Source organism: Mobula hypostoma, chromosome 13, assembly GCF_963921235.1.
Source record: "Mobula hypostoma chromosome 13, sMobHyp1.1, whole genome shotgun sequence".
Taxonomy (NCBI): Eukaryota; Metazoa; Chordata; class Chondrichthyes; order Myliobatiformes; family Myliobatidae; genus Mobula; species Mobula hypostoma.
The window spans coordinates 45,485,451-45,505,593 of record NC_086109.1 but is presented as its reverse complement, the minus strand read 5'-3'; the positions used below and the strand labels follow the sequence as shown (position 1 = coordinate 45,505,593).

Below are 20,143 nucleotides of genomic sequence, written 5' to 3'. Positions count from 1 at the left end.
AAAGGGGTCTTTATCAAATATAGGAATATCAGTATAATTTTGGTATTATAATCATTGTTAACATATCAGACTTTTGATCCAGTTCTAAATGGACAAAACCTTATTCCAAGACTGTGATCCACATTGCTGTTCTCTTTGTTGAATGAAAACAACTTTACATCATCTAACTCAGCCTTATAGATAGCCCAAAATGTCTGTTAATTATATTATTTTGTTTTAAAATTTTCTAAAAATAAACAACCTTTCTTCCTACCATTTCACATAATACACTCTGCAGACAGTAAGAAGGAAATTGTAATTGCTTGTAGATGTCTACTTTGAGGTCAGAAAAATCTGTCTATAATTTTAAGCCTGTTTTTCATTAGCAATGAAGTGGAGTGCTTTGAAGTGTGGGATGTAGAGAAAAATAAAACATCTAACAGATTTGAGTCTTAATATGGCTGTAAATATTAAACACATCTTTTTTTTCTTAATCTCACAGGACAAGAAGCTGATTAAAGCTCTCTTTGATGTTCTGGCACATCCACAAAATTACTTCAAGTACACAGCACAGGAGTCCAATGAGATGCTACCAAGATCTTTTATCAAACTGCTCCGTTCCAAAGTTTCCAGCTTCTTAAGACCCTACAAATAGTTGTCAGACCAAAGGCAATAAGATGACCAACTGAATTTTATTTTTACAGCTTTGTAACCATAATATTTCATTATGCTGACTTTTTTGTGGCTTTCTTCAAAAGGATCCCAGATCATACTTCACTGTACATTATTTATAGCTCTCAGTCCATCATAACGAAGACTGTTCATTCCTTATATTTATGTGTACGCTAGTATATATGACTGCTGGGAGCATATACAAAACCTGCTCCATATGCAAGCATACTTTATGCACTAGGACTTTCTGTCTGCATTGTGTGTGTTTTTTTTTATCCTGTATAAGAAAGAAAGTGCAATGATTTCTTTTATCCTGTTGGATGTTTGAATGGAAGTTTTTTTTCTACAGAAAAATGGCAATATTTATATCTGCAAGGAAGCCTTTCTCGTCTCCACTGCAGTTTAACATCACCCACAAATCACATCATAATGTAAAGTGGCAGGATTGCAATGTTGCGCATATATAACTTTGGAATTTATTTGCACTTGAGAATTATATTTGACCATGTACAAAAGTTTGGTTTTTGTATTTTCATTGTTTTGATTGAATTTAAATTTTCACTTTTTGTTTTTTCCATTTTTTTTTAGTGCTAGTTTGTCCCAATTTTTCATAATGCTGAAGTTTGTATCATTCAACTATTTGGTAAATGAAAGGGACTTAAAAATTTCTAATAATTTCAAGTATAGTTCTGATGATGCAAACACTAGCTCTTTTGGCTCTGCCATGGGTCCATGGACTATATATTATCATTTTAGTGCAATTTTTATACTTTTCAAATATATTAAATATATTTCATGTTTCTAGACAGTTTATTTGTTTACCTCGACATCTATGTTGAGGTACATCAGGGTATTGGGGACACCACAATTTCAAGATCCTGAAATAAAACATGTATCATGTATTAAAAATAGTGCATATAATGCATCCTTAGTAAATGTGTAAATGTTTAATTTTTGAAATTTTGCATTTAATGTGTTAAGGTGGAAAGCCGCGATGTACATTAGTCAATCAATAGAAGCTCTAGTGGAAAGCAGCAATGGTGATCCAACATAACGTTAGTACTTTAGCTGGCACTGTTTCTAAAATAACCAGAATCCATGAGAGGAGACATACGGTGAGGAAAAACAGTCTAGGTCATGAGATATTTGAAATGTATTGTCCTTAAAGTTATGATGAGGAGGTGGGAAAGGCTTTGAAGTGCTCAACTAGTACTTTTTTCCCAAAATCTGGCTATTTGCTCATCAATAGTAACAGTTTGAATTTTTGGCAACTTAGCAGTTTCCTGATGCACAAAAGCAGCCCTCAGTCTCACTGAAGCGCAAGTCATGGAGGGATCAGAGGTCAACACACCTAGACAGATGGGGCAAAAATGCAGGGAAGACCCAAACATTGTATTTTGGTCCTACCAATGTCTGAAGGACTATATATATCAATATTTTGTATGCCAACAATTCTGACGCTGCAATTGGAGTCATTCTTGAGCATGTTGAACTTCTGACCTGCCACAAAAATGTCTGTCTCCTGTAACTTGATCTAGATAACTGATGAAAAGCCCCTGGTGCTTTTAGGAAGTTGGCAAGCTGCCTCGTTATAGTTTTAATAGAAGTGGAAATAACTCTGTACCTAGGTCATGGGTCATCTGTATTTTCTAGCTTAGTGAAGAAGGAAATGATTGGATTTCTTTGTCCCTAATCCACTGAGGATTTTGTTTCAAAGTTGTTGCCAGATCAGATTTTTCAATGAATAAAGTTTTATACCTGAGTACTGGCTTTGGATTTAGTAAACTAGCATTTTGCTAACATAAGAGTAAATTAGATTAAATATTTAGATTTGTTACTTTAATATCAAACTCAGCCAATCAAGCCTACATCAATACATAATCCATGATGAATGTAGCTTTATATTAAACATGCAAGATACCTTCCAAAATATACATAGTATTCTTTGAATACACTTCAAATGGTAACTAAAATATTAATCATAAACCCAAGTTGCAGAACAATAGACTGATCTTCTGAGCATTGCTAAAATACTTACTAAAATTTGCTTCTTTTTACATTAAAAAAAATTATAGACCTGCAATATTACATGAATATTTGGGGTGTAAGTATCAAATTCTTAATGCTATTTAAGGTGATAACTTATTTATCAGATACCAAGATCAACAGTTGCAAATTCTCCTCTTTACTGCTGCATAATATTCATATTGTCTACACTTCTCTTCAATTACAGAACTCAAGATGTAAACTATAGAGTTCTGTATAAATGGTTTTCTCTGCCATTTGTGATTTGAGAGCAACATCATGTTGTAATGTCAAGCATAATGGAAACTGAATTGAGCTTAGACCAAAAATAGCCGTAGGACAAAAAAAAGTTTATTTTGACTGGACTGGAACCCACAGATGCCTAAAGTTTAAGAACATTGTGTCTCAATATACTGAACCCACTAGTCATTGTGTTCAATATTTCATTCTGTTGTCAAGATTACACTTGTCTTTTATTTCTTAGTCTCTGGTTGGCTTCTGTTTGGACACAGGTATAAATAATGCTGTACCACCATAAATCAGATAAGGATAGGAACTGTTAGTGAAGTTCTTTTGTTAACATAATTGTAACTTTAGAATATACTAAACCAAAGTTTAATGTACAAAGGTGTGAATTCATCTCCTGCTTCAAATCTAAAATGAACTTTACATACTGCGGAGTTTAAAAATCAATGTTAATACAGCCCTTCAGCTGCAAATTTTAGATGACTACAGCAAACTAAGTTAGTGGCATCTCATCTTTGCTTTTATATGTCCTTGCAAAATGGATGCATAGTAATGCCATTTGGGTAACAACACTGTTAGCATGGTCTATGACAGCAGCAGTTTTTGTGCCTAGATGTACCCACTGCAGACACTGGCATGCAGAAGCTACTGACAAAATTTAGAACAAATGGTGCCGTTTTTGAAATGTCTGAGAAGATCCGAAATGTAAATCAGACATAATAAGTACGATTTGAAAAATGGGACGGACTTTTCTCCACTATGTTGTACAATACGAGAACATCAGTAAGCCATCTGACCGCTGGAAATTGCTCTACCATTCAATAAGATTGTGGCTGATCCAACTTTCCTCATTTACCTTCTTGCCTTATCCCCATAATTCTTGATTAACTTAATAACTTGAAGTCAATCTTTTTCAGCTTTGCATTCCTTATTCTGAGACAATGCACTCAGGTTCTAGACTCTTCTAACATTTATGCTATCCAGCTTCTATAAATCTGGATGGCTTCTCATTCTAAATTTCAAAGAGTATGGACCCAACCTGTTCAAGCTTTCCTTGTAAAAACAGTCACTCCATTACAAATGTGTCCTGAAATCAACAAAACCCAAACATGAGTACTGAAGCCCTCATCTTACACCACACTCTTCACCTTCCTCCTCTTCCACTCCCCACTAATTCCTGTACCGTTTATTTCTGACTTTACAAAAGGCAATGATTTAAAAAAAATTCCGCCTAATTTCTGCTTTCCCATCTCTAAGTCATGCAGCTTCATTCTATCCTGGACAGAAGCATAAACTTAATTTATTAAAAAATGTTTTTTGATTTATATGCACCTGGGGGAAATTTTTAAAACTGCTTAAAAAATAAATGAGAAAGAGAAATGCAAATATTATATGTGAATCAGCTCAATTCCAGTGGGTCAAAAGCAGATATTGCCAAGCAGGAAATGGCTATCTCTCATTGTGGCATGTGGCATGTCCAATGTTGCAGTTCACACAGTGTTAGTGGCGAAAGTTATAAGTGCAGAGAAGGTTTACGAGGATGTTGCCAGGACTTGAGAAAGTGAGTTACAGAGACAGGTTGAATAGGTTAGGATTTTATTCCCTGGAGCATCGAAGAATGAGGTGAAATTTGATCGAGGTATATAAAATTATGATGGGTATAGATACAGTGAATGCAAGCAGGCTTTTTCCACTGAGGCTAGGGGAGAAAAAAAACAGAGGACATGGGTTAAGGGTGAAGGGGGAAAATTTTAAAGGGAACATTAAGGGGGGGCTTCTTCACACAGAGAGTGGTGGGAGTGTGGAATGAGCTGCCAGATGAAGTGGTAAACGTGGACTCACTTTTAACATTTAAGAAAAACTTGGACAGGTACATGGATGAGAGGTGTATGGAGGGATATGGTCCAGGTGCAGGTCAGTGGGACTAGGCAGAAAAATGGTTCAGCACAACTAAGAAGGGCCAAAAGGCCTGTTCCTGTGCTGTAATGTTCTATGGTTCTATCTATATCAAGGCCAATCTTGCTTTTACCACAATTACTAAGTTCTCTAACATTAGCTCAAGCAGATTGCCTAATTCATTTACTGTATGTGGTACAGATTCACTTGACCAGAAATTTTAAATTATCATCTGTATAAACATGCAAATTATTTAAGTGAGTCGATACTGAGGAGACTGGACTCACAGGTGTTGAACCAGAGCATTGTTGAGTTCAACTGCATTGCTATAACACCTAACAACATTGTGCATGTGTTATCTGGTCACCAGGGTTTTTTTTTCTGATGGCCCAGACATGAGAGGTCAAGAGAATTTTTTTTCACAAGGAAATTTCTTGGCACATTGGCTAAACAGAACTTGTCTTCACAAGAGCTGATGCTGAATCCTCTACTACTGGATTAGAGGGTGTTTTTTGCCTTTTACTCTATGTGGAGTGGTACTTCTTCATGAGAACCTAAGTTACATTTTGTAATACCTTGAATAGTTTTAATTCATTTAATTCCCTGTGTACAAAAGTCACAACCTGTTTTAGAACTGTGGATGCTCTTTATATTGATTCAATAAAAATGATGTTCAAAGGAATAGGAAATATGAATGCATTTAATGAGCAGAAATATATATATTTTTAATTGCAATAAAGCACCAAAAACATGAGGGTTTTTTTATTGCAGTTAGCTTTCTGCAGTTAATTTTACATCCACTTTAAAATGGCATTTGTAGGAAATGTATAGTTTTTCAGCATAGGGCTTAGCTCCTCCAATAAGACAAGACAGTACCAGGAAAGATGGTCATAAAAATGTGAGGATTCAAGTTTACTTAATTCCTTAAGAGTATGTGTTTTATATCACAATTATATATCCTTCCAGATACAAATTGTGCCAACATTATCACTTTAGCAATTCCAGCACCTCTGATTTTTTAAATATAGTTAAAGATTCAAAGTACCTTTATTAGCAAAGTATGTATTCAGAATACAACTCTGAGATTCATCCTGCTGCTGGCAGCCACAAACCAAAGTAACACTATGTTCAAGGAAACATCAAGCACACAATGCACGAAAAGAGAACAAATGGCGCAAATGGCATAAAGCCAGCAAGCAGCGCACAGAATATCAAACATCAAACCAGGACATCAGTAGTAGTGAGTTTAGTCCGGTTCGGTTCAGCCCCGGACTGCAGTCCCCAGAGCCGTCCTTTGCCGAAGTGTCCCGATCAAACTGCTCAAAAACAGCAAAAGAATAGCATCCAGAAACACAAGCAACTTTAGACAGGTACAACATCATTTAGTCTAAAATGACAAATCCTATTAAGCTTTTGAGTACTATTTTATTATATTACTCAAAATAGTGGTCCAGATAAAATATAATTTGATTACAAACATCTTTGGTAAATTGAATAAATGACGCTACAACATACTGTATACAGCTTGACAGAAGGGAGACTTTGCTGTTTACTCTGTGTTCCTCTATCAGATTCAAAGTTGAATTTTGTAATGCTTTGAATGAAAGTTTTTTTATGTGCTCTCTTATCTTGAAATGAGTTAAAGTTACAAAAAATTTATCTTTTTTGTTGCACATTGCCCAATTAAAAATACCAATATTTCAATCACTTAACAAATAAGTATTGTGATAGAAGGTTTTGCTATAAACTGAAACATGAATATGAGCAGGATACTTGTTTGGATCTACTCTTATATACAGTGCCTATAAAAAGTATTCGGCCCCTCCCCAGAAGTTTTCATGTTTTATTGTTTTGCAACATTGAATCACAGTGGATTTAATTTGACTTTCTTGACACTGATCAACCGAAAAGACTCTTTAATGTCAAATTAGAAACAAATTTCTACAAATTGGTCTAAATTTATTACAGTTATTAAACACAATATAACTGATTGCATAATTACTCACTCACTTCAAGTCAGTATTTAGTAGATGCACCTTTGGCAGCAATTACAGCCTTGAGTCTGTGTGGATAGGTCTCTATCAGCTTTACATATCTGGAAACTGCAATTTTTCCCCATTCTTCTTTATGAAACTGGTCAGACTCTGTCAAATTGCATGGGGCTTGTGAGTTATCAGCCCTTTTCAAGTACAGCCACAAATTCTCAATTGGATTGAGGTCTGAACTCTGACATGGCCACTCCAGGACATTAGCTTTGTTGTTTTTAAGCCATTCCTGTGTAGCCTTGACTTCATGCTTGGGGTCACTGTCTTGCTGGAAAACAAATCTCCCAAGTCGCAGTTCTCTTGCAGTTTGCATCAGATTATCTTCCATTGTTTCCCTGTATTTTGCTGCATTCATTTTACTCTCTCCCTTCAAAAGCCTTCCAGGGCCTGCTGCAGTGAAGTATCCCCACCGCAAGATACACCACCATGCTTCACTGTAGGGATGATGTGTTGTTGATGATGTGTATCTTGGCATTTCGTCTGATAGACAAAAAGCTCAATTTTGTTTTCATCATATCATAGAACCTTCTTCCAGCTGATTTTAGAGTCTCCCACACACCTGGCAAACCCTAGCCGAGATTTCATGTGAGTTTTTCTTAACAGTAGTTTCTCTTTGTCACTCTCCCATAAAGCTGTGACTGGTGAAGCACCCGGGCAGCAGTTGTTGTATGTGCAGTCTCTCCCATCTTAGCCACTGAAGCTTGCAACTCCTCCAGAGTTGTCATAGGTCTCTTGGTGACCTCCCTCACTAGCCCCCTTGCATAATCACTCAGTTTTTGAGGATGGCCTGCTCTAGACAGATGTACAGCTGTGCCATATTCTTTCCATTTCTTGATGATTGACTTAACTGTACTCCAAGAGATATTCAGTGACTTGGAAATTTTCTTGTATCCACCTCCTGACTTGTGCTTTTCAATAACCTTTTCGTGAAGTTGCTTGGTGTGTCCTGTTGACTTCATGGTGTAGTTTTTGCCAGGATATTGACTCACCAGCAGATGGACATTCCATGTACAGGTGTATTTTTACTACAATCAGTTGAAACAACTTGACTGCACACAGTGATCTCCATTTATCTAATTATGTACTTGTAAAATCAACTGGCTGCACCAGTGATGATTTGGTGTGTCATATTAAAGGTGGGTGAATATATATACAATCAATTATTTTGTGTTTTTGTAATTAACTTAGATCACTTTGTAGAGATGTGTTTTCACTTTGACACAAAAGAGTTTCTCTGTTGATCAGTGTCAAAAAAGTCAAATTAAATGGACTGTGATTCAATGTTGTAAAACAATAAAACATGTAAACCTCCAAGGGGGTGAACACTTATTATAGGCACTGTATTTTGTATTAACATTGCTAGTCAATGCATTGACTTATAATTTGTCAGACCTCCACCATATGGTAAAAAACTAAGGGACTAAATATTCTATTGTCAGTGCACATCTTCATCCCAGGGAGGGCGATTTCTTAAGGATTTTAATCAAAATACTCATTGGTGTACCCATTTTCCATTAGTATATTTTTCATCCACATTAAAACATAAATTGCATTGCTACCTAAAAGAATATAATGCCTATAGCTCAAGAATGAACAGTAAATATTCAAAATACTGGTTATGATCGGGACATGAAAAAGAAAACAAATTTCTTTGTAGTGTTGCTGGAATAGGGAACAAAGAAAAATTTGTCTCAGTAATAGAACTTAAACATCAGAGAGGTCATGAATCCAAGTTGGCATCAGGTCATAATCTTACCCAATATTTAAATATAGTGAAAAGGGAATACTATCTTTGGCTGAAATATTAAACGGAGGCCCTACAACTTAACTATTCATTAATCTCCACGTCTGATCTGCATGGAGCAGCTATTGCATTCAGCTGCATGAGTGCAGATCTTCTGTTGCAAATTCGGGAGTAAAAAATGAAAAGATTAATGTTGCAAAGACTGTTTAAGCAGTTCAATCTAATTGTTCCTCGGTTTTAAAACATGCATATTATTGACAATGCAAATCTGCCATGGTCGCTGAAAGGAAAATTTTGCAGTACAGTCTGACTTCCATTACTTGATCAGGTTAAATAAAACCTTCTTAATCTTCCTCATCATACGATTCAGGAATTCGGATTATACCTTAATTAAAAAGGAAGAAATGAATCTTTGGAACATGGGGAGACTGAACTGGGACCATTGCTTGATGGTCAGCTCAGACCTAGTGGGTTGAAGGACCTATTTCATGTGACATATTAGAATTAAAGGGTGTTCACACGGATGTGGAATTAAAGATGACTTTTTGAGAAGCTGGCCGAGCTGTAGCCTCACAGCCCCAGTGACCCAGATTCAATCCTGACCTCTGGTGCTGTCACTGTGGAGTTTGCACATCACCCCTGTGAGCACATGGTTCAAGTTATCGTCATCAGACTGTTCATATATACAACCAAATAAAACAACATTCCTCCAGACCACAGTACGTATATCACAGACAGCAAATAAAACATTACCAAAATCAACTAATAAAATGTAATTCAAAATGCATATGAAGTGTGCAACACAGGTCAACAATAAATAGTACAGTAAACAGTTCACTTCTAGTGGCAAGCGCTCAGTAGCAGCTGGATATTCATTAGTCTCACAACCTAGAGGAAGAACTCTTATCTTTATGTAACGTATAAAAACAATCAGCATTTTAGACTTAGTGTTGGATGTTCATCAGTGAGGATCTTTGCAAATACTTCAATGAATTTCTCTGCTGCTTCGTGATCAGCAGACACCTTATTCAAAGTCAAGTTCAAGATTATTATTTTTGACTATGTATATATACACAAACGAAACAGCGTACCTCCAGACGATGGTGCACCCTGCAAAACGTGTAACACTCACAGCACCTAAACCAAAATACTACCATAAGTTAAGAAAATACAAATCAGAATGCATGCAGCACAGGTAAACCGTACAGTATACAGTACACTGACCTAGTAACAAGGCCTTGGTGACAGCAGAGTAAATTCATTACTCTCACAGCCTGAGGGAAGAAGCTGGTACACAGTCTGCTAGTCCTAGTCCTGATGCTTCTATACCTCCTTCCTGATGGTAGTGGGTCAAAGAGATTTTGGGACGGGTGGTAGGGATCCTCAACAATGTGTCAGGCTCTTCGCGTATAACACTCCTGGTAAATGTCACAAATAGTGGAGTGGGAGATCCCAGTGATCCTCTCGGCAGATTTTACTATTCTCTGTAGGGACCTGTAGCTTCCCTACTGGCATATGCTAAAGACAGGAGGGTTGGTAAGTTAACTGGCCTTTATAAATTGCCTGATGATTTGGTGAGTACTAGAATCTGGGAGGGGCGACATTAATTTGTGGGACAATAAACATAGAAACATAGAAACATAGAAAATAGGTGCAGGAGTAGGCCATTCGGCCCTTCGAGCCTGCACCACCATTTATTATGATCATGGCTGATCATCCAACTCAGAACCCCGCCCCAGAATTCCACAGATTCACCACTCTCTGTGTGAAGAAGTTTTTCCTAATCTCGGTCCTAAAAGGCTTCCCCTCTATCCTCAAACTGTGACCCCTCATTCTGGACTTCCCCAACATCGGGAACAATCTTCCTGCATCTAGCCTGTCCAATCCCTTTAGGATCTTATACGTTTCAATCAGGCAGGAGATAGGTTTCAACTTCGTGCAAATGGAAGATTAATGTTTGCTACAAATTTGGTGTTCTGATGAAGGACCTGTTTCTTAAGATATCAATAACAAAACAATGAATTTACTTCAATTGAGGGAAAGCACACAAGGGAGGTCCAGATTACCAATAGATATGCTTTGTTTCTCATTGAAGATATTTCAGTTTGGAAAGTTTATCTATGAACATACAGTATTGTCCAAAAGTCTGAGGCACATGTAAAAAATTCTACAAAGTGAAGACATTTTCAAAAATAATGAACAGCTTCTAAGTACCTAAAAATTTACTACAAAGAACGGCAAACAGTTAAAAACTAATTCAAATCAACATTTAGCGTGACCACACTTTACCTTTAAAACTGCATCAATTCTCTTAGGTACACTGCCGTGCCATTTTATAAGAAAATCTGCCGGTAGATTGTTCCAAGCATCTTGGTGAACTTGCCACAGTTCTTCTGCAAACTTTGGCTGTCTCGCTTGCTTTTGTCTCTCCAGGTAATCACAGGTAGCCTTAATTATGTTGAGATCAGGGCTCTATGGAGGCCATCCCATCTGAAACCACATAAAAATTCTAGGGTTCCCAAGTGTGACATTTGTTCTTAATAAAGACAAACAGCATGGGTAAAAATGCTAGCACATAAAGTATTTATTTACTGGACACTCCAGTCATGGCTTCAGCTTGACTTGAGCACATGCAACAAGCTCACCAACGCCACTCCCGGTCCTGGGTGAACTGGCACTGCACACGGGGAACTGAAGTTCTTTATTATATACATACATAATAAACATCTTCCCTATTTAAAGAAAAACAAAACACAATACTATGTCCTCATAAACCTGCAAGGAACAATAATGCTTTCCAACAAGATATTTACATTAATTTCAATTGTAATGAGCAAATACAGTCCCTCATCAACTCTCAGTTTCTGAGGTGGCTTGATGATCCTTTTTTTTGTCAGCTATTTGCCTCCACAGATATATTGCTTTCACTTGCCTTGTTAATATTAGTCTCCTTCTGAGAACGCTGAACAGCAAGTTCATTTATCACATGTGCTGGAGCTTTCGATGTACTGACAGGCGATGTGCCATAGCTATGGTTGGAGCCTGTGGTTGTAGATCCATACTGTTCCTTCCTCCACCTGGAGCTGGTAAGAATATGGAGCAACTTCCTCTTGCACGTATCGTTGCATGGACCATGTGCCGGAATTGTGATCTTCAATTCGCACTTGGTCTCCAGGTTTCAGGACTGGTAGGCTTTTTGCAGTCTTGTTGTGATGGTGATGCTGCTTCTGTTTTCCTTTCCCTTTCATTGCAGCCACTTTGACCTTGTGTGCTCCTTTAGGTGTCTACAGGTTTGTGTGTACTGGAAGGTTAGTGTGTATGTGTCAGTCCATCAGCATTTGGGCTGGTGAGAGGTCATTCTGCAGTGGCACACTTCTGTAAATCATCAGACTTTTGTGAAAGTCCTCTCATCCATCACCTGCTTTCTTCATGAGGCCCTTCACTACATTGACTGAACTCTGCTAGGCCATTAGAATTTGGGTGATGTGGGCTTGAAGTTATCTGTCGAACCCCCCAATCATTGGCAAAGGACTCAAATTCATAGTACGGAAATCGTGGACCATTGTCTGATACCACTTCACATGGAACTCCATGCCTCACAAACACAGCTTTCAAGAAGGTGATGATTGTTTTGCTAGATGTTGATTGCAATGTTGCAACCTCTGGGTAATTGGAAAAGTAGTCTATTACAACAATGACTCTTCCCATTACAACCAAACAAATCCACTCTAACTTTATACAGCCTGTTTGGTACAGGGTGTGGTATAAGCTGCTCTGCTTGCTACTTTTGTCTGTACGTAAGACTTATTTTACATGAAGCAGTGGTCTGGCTGATGTCTTGGTTCATTCTTGGCCAGTACATCACATCACAAGCTCTTCATTTATTTTTCCTCACCAAGATGCCCTTCATGTATCTTCTGGAGCATTTTTTTGTGTAGCGACACTGGAATCACAAACCTGTTCCATTTGAAGACCATATCTTCCACTACTGACAGTTCAACTCTGCATGCCCAACAATCCCAAATAGACATTGGATAGTCATTCTTAGCTGCTGGCCATCCTTTCTGTATTGTCTCTGTGTCTCTTTCATTGTTTCATCTGTCCCTGCTGCCATCCTAATCTTCTCTATTCTATCAGGAGATACTAGAATCAAGGTGGGAATCATGTCAACATGGGGGCCTTATATCAGTGTTAATTTCTTGGTCACTCTTTTCTTTCTTGTCGACTGCTCGAGACAATGCATCAGCAGCAAAGATATATTTTCCTGATGTGTAGATCATCTTCATGTCATATTTCTGCCGCCTTATCAACATGCGCTGTATCCTCATGGGACAGTCATTCAGTGGTTTGGACATAATTGAGATCAGTGGTTTATGGTCTGTCTCCACTTCAAAAGCTTGTGCACAGATATACTGATAGAACCTTTTGCATGCATATGTGCTGGTGAGACGCTTTCTCTATCTGTGCATAGTTTGCTCCCGCATTTGTTAAAGCCTTTGATGCATAGGATAGGCAAGAGGTTGCCATGTGTCATCATGCTGCTGCAGTAGCACTGTCTAAGGCCCTACCAGGACACATCAGCCAAGATCCTAGTACATCTTTCTGGATCATAAAACTTGAGCACAAGCTCTTCAGTTGGGAGTCTTTTCAGCCTCTGGAAACACTCTTCTTGTTCATGAGACCAAATCCACTCATTTCACTGCTCAAGGGGTACCAAAGTGGTGCTAACACAGTAGACAGTCGAGGGATGAATTGAGCCGGGCAAGTCATCATCCACAGGAAACGTCTTATCTCCTCTTTATTTTGGGGCCTCTCCGTGTTCTCAATGGCTGATGTCTTTCTTGAATCAGAGTTCACTTCTTCTTCCGATATGACAACTCCTATGAAAGCCAGTGTCTTAACACCAAACTCACATTTCTCTTTATTTAATTTCAAATTGACATTCCATATCATGTCTAGCATCTGTCTCAGTTGTGCATCATGTTCTTCCTTGGTAGACCTCCAAACGATGGTGTTGACACCAGGTATACCCTCAGAGATCATGTGGATGGTTTTCTGGTGTGGACAAAATCCCATGTGATAACCAAAGAAAGCAATATCTTCTCTCTGGTGTGTTAAAAGTACGCAGTCTCGAACTTGTCTCATCAAGTTTCTTCTGCCAAAACCCAGACAATGCGTCGAGCTTGCTAAACCACTTGGCACCTGCAAACCAGGATATAATCTCCTCCTGTGAGGGCAATGTTAACTGCTCTCTCTTGATGCCTTTATTGAGATCTCTTGGATCTAGACACATGCGCAATGCACCATTTTTCTTTTGCACAATGACTGGTGAGCTCACCCAATCTGCTGATTCTTCATTTTCTGTGTGACATTTATCCATTCCATGCATGCTAGCTCTTGTTTGAGTTTGTCTCTGAAGAGTAAACAAAACTTTCCTGCATAGATGGACAGCAGGAGCCACTGACTCATCTATATGAATTTTGTTTACACCAGGTAGGCATCCGAGCCCCTCAAAGACATCTGCATACTCTTGGGTGGTCATCTTTGGACTGTGAAACCACATGGAAACCCTTTTCACTGAGTTGAGCTTTTCACATGCACTCAGACCTAATATTAGACCACAAGACCATAAGACATAGGAGCAGAATTAGGCCATTTGGCCTATCAAATCTGCACCACAATTCAATCATGTCTGATCCTTTTTTCCCCTCCTCAGCCCCACATTGGCTGTACTCACTTTCCTACGATCAGTAGCTGTGCCTTTAGCTGCTGTCCCTTGTGCCTGAAGGTCACTATGCAATCTCCTTTTACTGGAACGTTCTCTCCAGTACAGCCTGTCACTTTTAATTTCACTGGGTAAATCTTGCTCTTAACTTAGAGAGTCTTGTAATCATCAATGGATAACAGATTCACCTGGGCTTCAGCTTCAAGCTTGAATGAAGTTACTGTCTCATTCAGTCACTGGAACAATCCATTTTGTTTTACCAGCACCAACATTCTGAGGAGAATCCACAAATACTTCCTAACTCCCTCAGAAGTGTCATGTACCCCGTGACAGGAATAAAGAACCAGCAGAGATGGAAAACACTTTGGAGTCCAGTATTGCTATAAACTAATAACATTTATTAGTAACTATGCAATACAGTAATATAAATGTAGATAAATCAAACAGGTTAGCAATGATTTTATATATATAAGTAAGTATATCAGTAAGTGTGGAAATACATACGTATGAGAAACCAAGCTTCTTTAAGTCTAGGGGTAAAGAGATACAGTCTTACGATGATGAGTAAAGTTCAGTTCAGTTCGTGGTATTAAGTTGAGTAGTGATGGAGAGAGATTTGAGTCTTCAGGTGAGCTGACGCCATCGATCTTCTCATTGTCCTTCGAAATCCTTTAAAAGTCACCGACTGTGACTTTAACAAAGAAGACTGGTTTTCTGTGGTGGAGCTATCCCCCAGGTGAGGGTGGACACATGGACAACTCCCCACCAGTCAACCCCTTTCCTCTTCTCACTGCAAGAGCGATGGATCGATCCGCCTGATCAATCCTCCAAAACCCACTTTTCCTGCAGGCACAACAATGCTCATTCAGTGTCCAAACATGTGTCTGAGGTCTATGATCTGACCTCCTATTTTATCTTCCCGTGCTGAGCATCAACTGTCACTCAAATAACTCCTCCTTCCTCTCTCTGTGAAAGAAATGCAAGCAGGCAAAAGTCCTTGAAGAAGTATCAACAACCTGCTAAAAATCATAACATCAATTGTCCATTTAATAGTGCCCTCGGTCACCATAGCAACTTACGAGCTGCTCGGTGCTGTCTCCAACTCAGCAGAAATCCAAAAGTTAACCAGTTCTTTCTCGTTCCTTAAAATGACAGTCCAACAGTTAGTCTTCATCTCTCTCTCTCTTTTAAAAACAAGTTGTTGGTGTTAAATAACTCTCTCTCTCTCTTTTCAAATCACAGTTCATAGGGGTAATCGAGCACAGTTCATAGGGGTAATTCAGGACCCTGTCAGAATAAGTCACTTGCATCTTTCTCTTGGCAGCTTCAGCTTTGCAGCATTTTGCAAAATGATTCTTCTTCCCACAATTATTGCAGGACTTTCCACAAGCAGAACGTGTCTTTGGGTATGCCTACTTCTACATTTGCTGTGTTTGTTGCTTGAACCTACCTCTTTGCTACGCTTTTGCTTTGGGAAAAGCCTTGTGTTCGGCCCCACTGTTTACACAGCATGCACTGTTGTTTCTGCTCTGTTCAGCTCCTTCGCCTGTGATCGTGCGGTCTTGGCTGCCCAACACATATTTACAACCTTTTCTAGCGCTCAATGGTTAAGTGATGTGATGTCATGTTTAAATTTAGAGAAGATTCGATGTTCAATCTCTGAATCTAGCCAAGACTTTCAAACATTGTGGGGACCTTTTTTGAATTTTCAAAACCTTTGATTTGCTGTTAAAGCACAGTTGATGACTAATTACTTTGTTACATACACGTTTTAGGGTGCATTCTCCAGCTACCTTATAAGGTAACAGTAATTTTTCCATTTTTCTTTACTAATCAGCTTCGGTCTTGGTAATGGGTTAGATTTTTTTGATATAATAAAATTACTATATTTCAATGTTACAAACTAGTTAATCTGTATGAATATAGGGTAAGGAGTCTTTATATGCGATCTAGTATAATGTATTGATACATATTTTTTCTTGTACTCTGTATTCTTATTTGTAAAATTAATAATAAAAATATTGGAAAAAGAAATCTTTTTCACAGAGCAATCTTTCTTACTGAAGTTCTGCAGATTATTTCGCCTCTAATGAGTGAGGCTCTCAAATATCCAAACTCTCAGGATTTAGTGTGTGAAGCTCAGCTAACTATAGGTCAAAGCTAACACCTCGTTTCTCATCACAGGAAAAGAACTTACATCTTTCAAACAAGATGTTTTTCCTTGGGACAACGTTGTATCTTAATAGATAGATAGATACATAGATAGATAGATAAATAAATGGATAAATGAATGAATGAATAAATGAATAAGAAGGGTCCCAGTCCAAAGTGTTGGCTGCTCATTCCCCTCCACAGATGCTGCCTAATCTGCTGAGTTCCAGCATATCATGTTTGTTACTTAGGTACTGAAAAACCTGTGCCAACCAACTGCTAGAATATCAAGGACATCTTCAAACTCTCACTGCTGCCGTCTGAGGTTCCCACCTGCTTCAAATGGGCAGCAATCGCTCCAATGTCTCAGAAGCGGAGGGTGAGCTGGTTAGGGGGCATCAAGGGGGAAACACTATGGTTGATTCCAGTGGTTGGTGAGACAAGGTGCTGCACGCGAGGCTGCTAAACAAGATAAGATCCCATGGTATTATATGAAAGGTACTGGCATGGATGTAAGATTAGCCGACTGGCAGAAAGCAAAGACTGCAGACTCCCTGCTTCCATAACATGACCTGTCCCTCCATCTGTCTCCGTATCACCCACAAATTTGGTCACAAAGCCAACATTTCTGTCATCCAAATCATTGACATATAATGTGAAAAGAAGTCCCAACACCGACCACTGTGGGACATCACTAGTCATCAGCAGCCAACCAGAATAGGACCCCTTTTCCCCACTCTTTGTCTCCTGCCAGTCAGACAAGAAAGATACTATCTTTCCTATCTTCTATTACAGTTAAGATACTAGCATGGATAGTAGATTGGCTGACTGCAGGAGGCAAAGATTGGGAATAAAGCACTGAAGAAGAAATCTGATTAGACAGCCTCTGCTATCAGATTTCTTCTTCTTCGTCATCCTTTACCTTTTTCCACCCATCACTTCCCAACTTCTCACTTCATCTCCCCTCCCCCACCCACATACCTTCCCCCTCACCCGACTTCACCTATTACCTGCCAGCTTGTACTCCCACCTTCTTATTCTGGCCTTTTCTCATTTCCTTTCCAGAGGAGGCACGGTAGCTCAGTGGTTAGCACAATACTTTACAGTACAGGTACCAGTGACCTGGGTTCAATTCCCGCTGCTGTCTGTATGTTCTCCCCATAACTGTGTAAGTTTCCTCCGGGTGCTCCTCTTTCCTCCTACAGTCCAAAGACGTGCCGGCTGGAAGGGTAATTGTTCATTGTAAAATGACCCGTGATTAGGCTGGGGTTAAATCAGGGGTTGCTGGGCGGTGTGGCGCACAGGGCTGTCTCAGTAATGACTATCGCCCAGTAGCACTGACATCTCTTATGATGAAGTACTTCAAAGGGCTGTCTAGAATGCACTCCTGCCTGATGGAGGAGCTGAATCTGCTGCAATTTACCTATCACCACAACAGATCTACAGCAGACACAATCTCACCGGCTCTCCAGTCTGCTTTGGGCAGTATACAACTGCAAGACAGATCTCAGACAACTTTTTTTTAATCAATTATAGATCAACATTCGTCACATCATTGTCTCAATACTAGTAAACAAGCACAAAAACCTAAGCCTCTGTACCTCTGAACGCTAAAAAGAGGGCGTTTAGAGATGGAAATAGGGAGGAGCTGAGGGCAATACAGAGAGACCTGAAAGCCAGGATCAGGGAGGCTAAAGACAGGTACAGGAGGAAGCTTGAGTGGAAACTCCAGCAGAACAACATGAGAGAGGTCTGGAGTGGGATGAGGACCATCACTGGGTTCCGGCAAACTAGCAACAGAGGAGCTGAAGGCTGTGTGGACAGAGCCAACGAACTTAACCTGTTCTTTAACAGATTTGACATTGTGGCCCCTGCCCATCCCCCACGAGTCATCTGTTGTCGGCCCCCAACCAACACATATTCCACTCTCCCCTCCTACCCCTTCTCACAGTCCCCCACCCTGCTCTCATGACTATATCCCTTCTCCACACGAAACCACCATGGTGGGCTTCACAGCTGAACAAGTGAGAGGACAGCTGAAATGTCTCAACCCAAGCAAGGCTGCAGGACTGGATGGTGTCAGTACCAGGGTGCTCAAAGCCTGTGCCCCTCAGCTATGTGAAGTACTTCGCTATGTATTCAACCTGAGCCTGAGGCTCTGGAGGGTTCCTGTACTGTGGAAGATGTCCTGCCTCGTCCGTGCCAAAGACGCCGCGCCCCAGCGGCCTCAATGACTACCAACCAGTGGCATTGACCTCCCACATCATGAAGACCCTGGAGAGACTTGTTCTGGAACTGCTCCAGCCTATGGTCAGGCCACACTTAGATCCCCTCCAGTTCGCCTACCAGCCCCGACGAGGAGTTGAGGATGCCATCGTCTACCTGCTGAACCGTGTCTATGCCCACCTGGACAAGCCAGCGAGCACTGTGAGGGTCATGTTTTTTGACTTCTCCAGTGCGTTCAACACCATCTGCCCTGCTCTGCTGGGGGAGAAGCTGACAGCGATGCAGGTGAATGCTTCCCTGGTATCATGGATTCTTGATTACCTGACTGGCAGACCACAGTACGTGTGCTTGCAACACTGTGTGTCCGACAGAGTGATCAGCAGCACTGGGGCTCCACAGGGGACTGTCTTGTCTCCCTTTCTCTTCACCATTTACACCACAGACTTCAACTACTGCACAGAGTCTTGTCATCTTCGGAAGTTTTCTGATGACTCTGCCATAGTTGGATGCATCAGCAAGGGAGATGAGGCTGAGTACAGGGCTACGGTAGGAAACTTTGTCACGTGGTGTGAGTAGAATTATCTGCCGCTTAATGTGAAAAAGACTAAGGAGCTGGTGGTAGACCTGAGGAGAGCTAAGGCACCGGTGACCCCTGTTTCCATCCAGGGGGTCAGTGTGGACATGGTGGAGGATTACAAATACCTGGGGATACGAAATGACAATAAACTGGACTGGTCAAAGAACAATGAGGTTGTTTACAAGAAGGGTCAGAGCCATCTCTATTTCCTGAGGAGACTGAATCCTTTAACATCTGCTGGACGATGCTGAGGATGTTCTACGAGTCTGTGGTGGCCAGTGCTATCATGTTTGCTGTTGTGTGCTGGGGCAGCAGGCTGAGGGTAGTAGACACCAACAGAATCAACAAACTCATTCGTAATGCCAGTGATGTTGTGGGGATGGAACTGGACTCTCTGACGGTGGTGTCTGAAAAGAGGATGCTGTCCAAGTTGCATGCCATCTTGGACAATGTCTCCCATCCATGACATAATGTACTGGTTGGGAACAGGAGTACATTCAGCCAGAGACTCATTCCACCGAGATGCAACACAGAGTGTCATAGGAGGTCATTCCTGCCTGTGGCCATCAAACTTTACAACTCCTCCCTTGGAGGGTCAGACACCCTGAGCCAATAGGCTGGTCCTGGACTTATTTCCTGGCATAATATACATACTACTATTTAACTATTTATGGTTTTATTACTATTTAATTATTTATGGTGCAACTGTAATGAAAACCAATTTGCCCTGGGATCAATAAAGTATGACTATGACTATGACCTCCCTCTGCAACTGGATCCTCATCTTCCTTACTAGAAGACCACTGTTGGTGTTTAAATAATAATCTGATCTTCCATTTTTTCCTTCCAAAGTGGAT

At 40.0% G+C, this 20,143-nt stretch overlaps 1 protein-coding gene across 3 annotated transcripts in view; it reads left to right on the top strand.

The window, feature by feature from the left end:
* Window positions 1-5,490, top strand: part of LOC134355568 (signal peptide, CUB and EGF-like domain-containing protein 3) — a 502,690-nt gene extending 497,200 nt beyond the window's left edge. For all 3 annotated transcript variants that reach the window (XM_063065615.1, XM_063065614.1, XM_063065616.1), the window contains one exon: window positions 482-5,490. In XM_063065615.1, the coding sequence (XP_062921685.1) occupies window positions 482-634 (153 nt within the window). In that variant the 3' untranslated portion in view covers window positions 635-5,490. The remainder of the gene's footprint in view (window positions 1-481) is intronic.
* The last annotated feature ends 14,653 nt before the right edge of the window (window positions 5,491-20,143 follow it).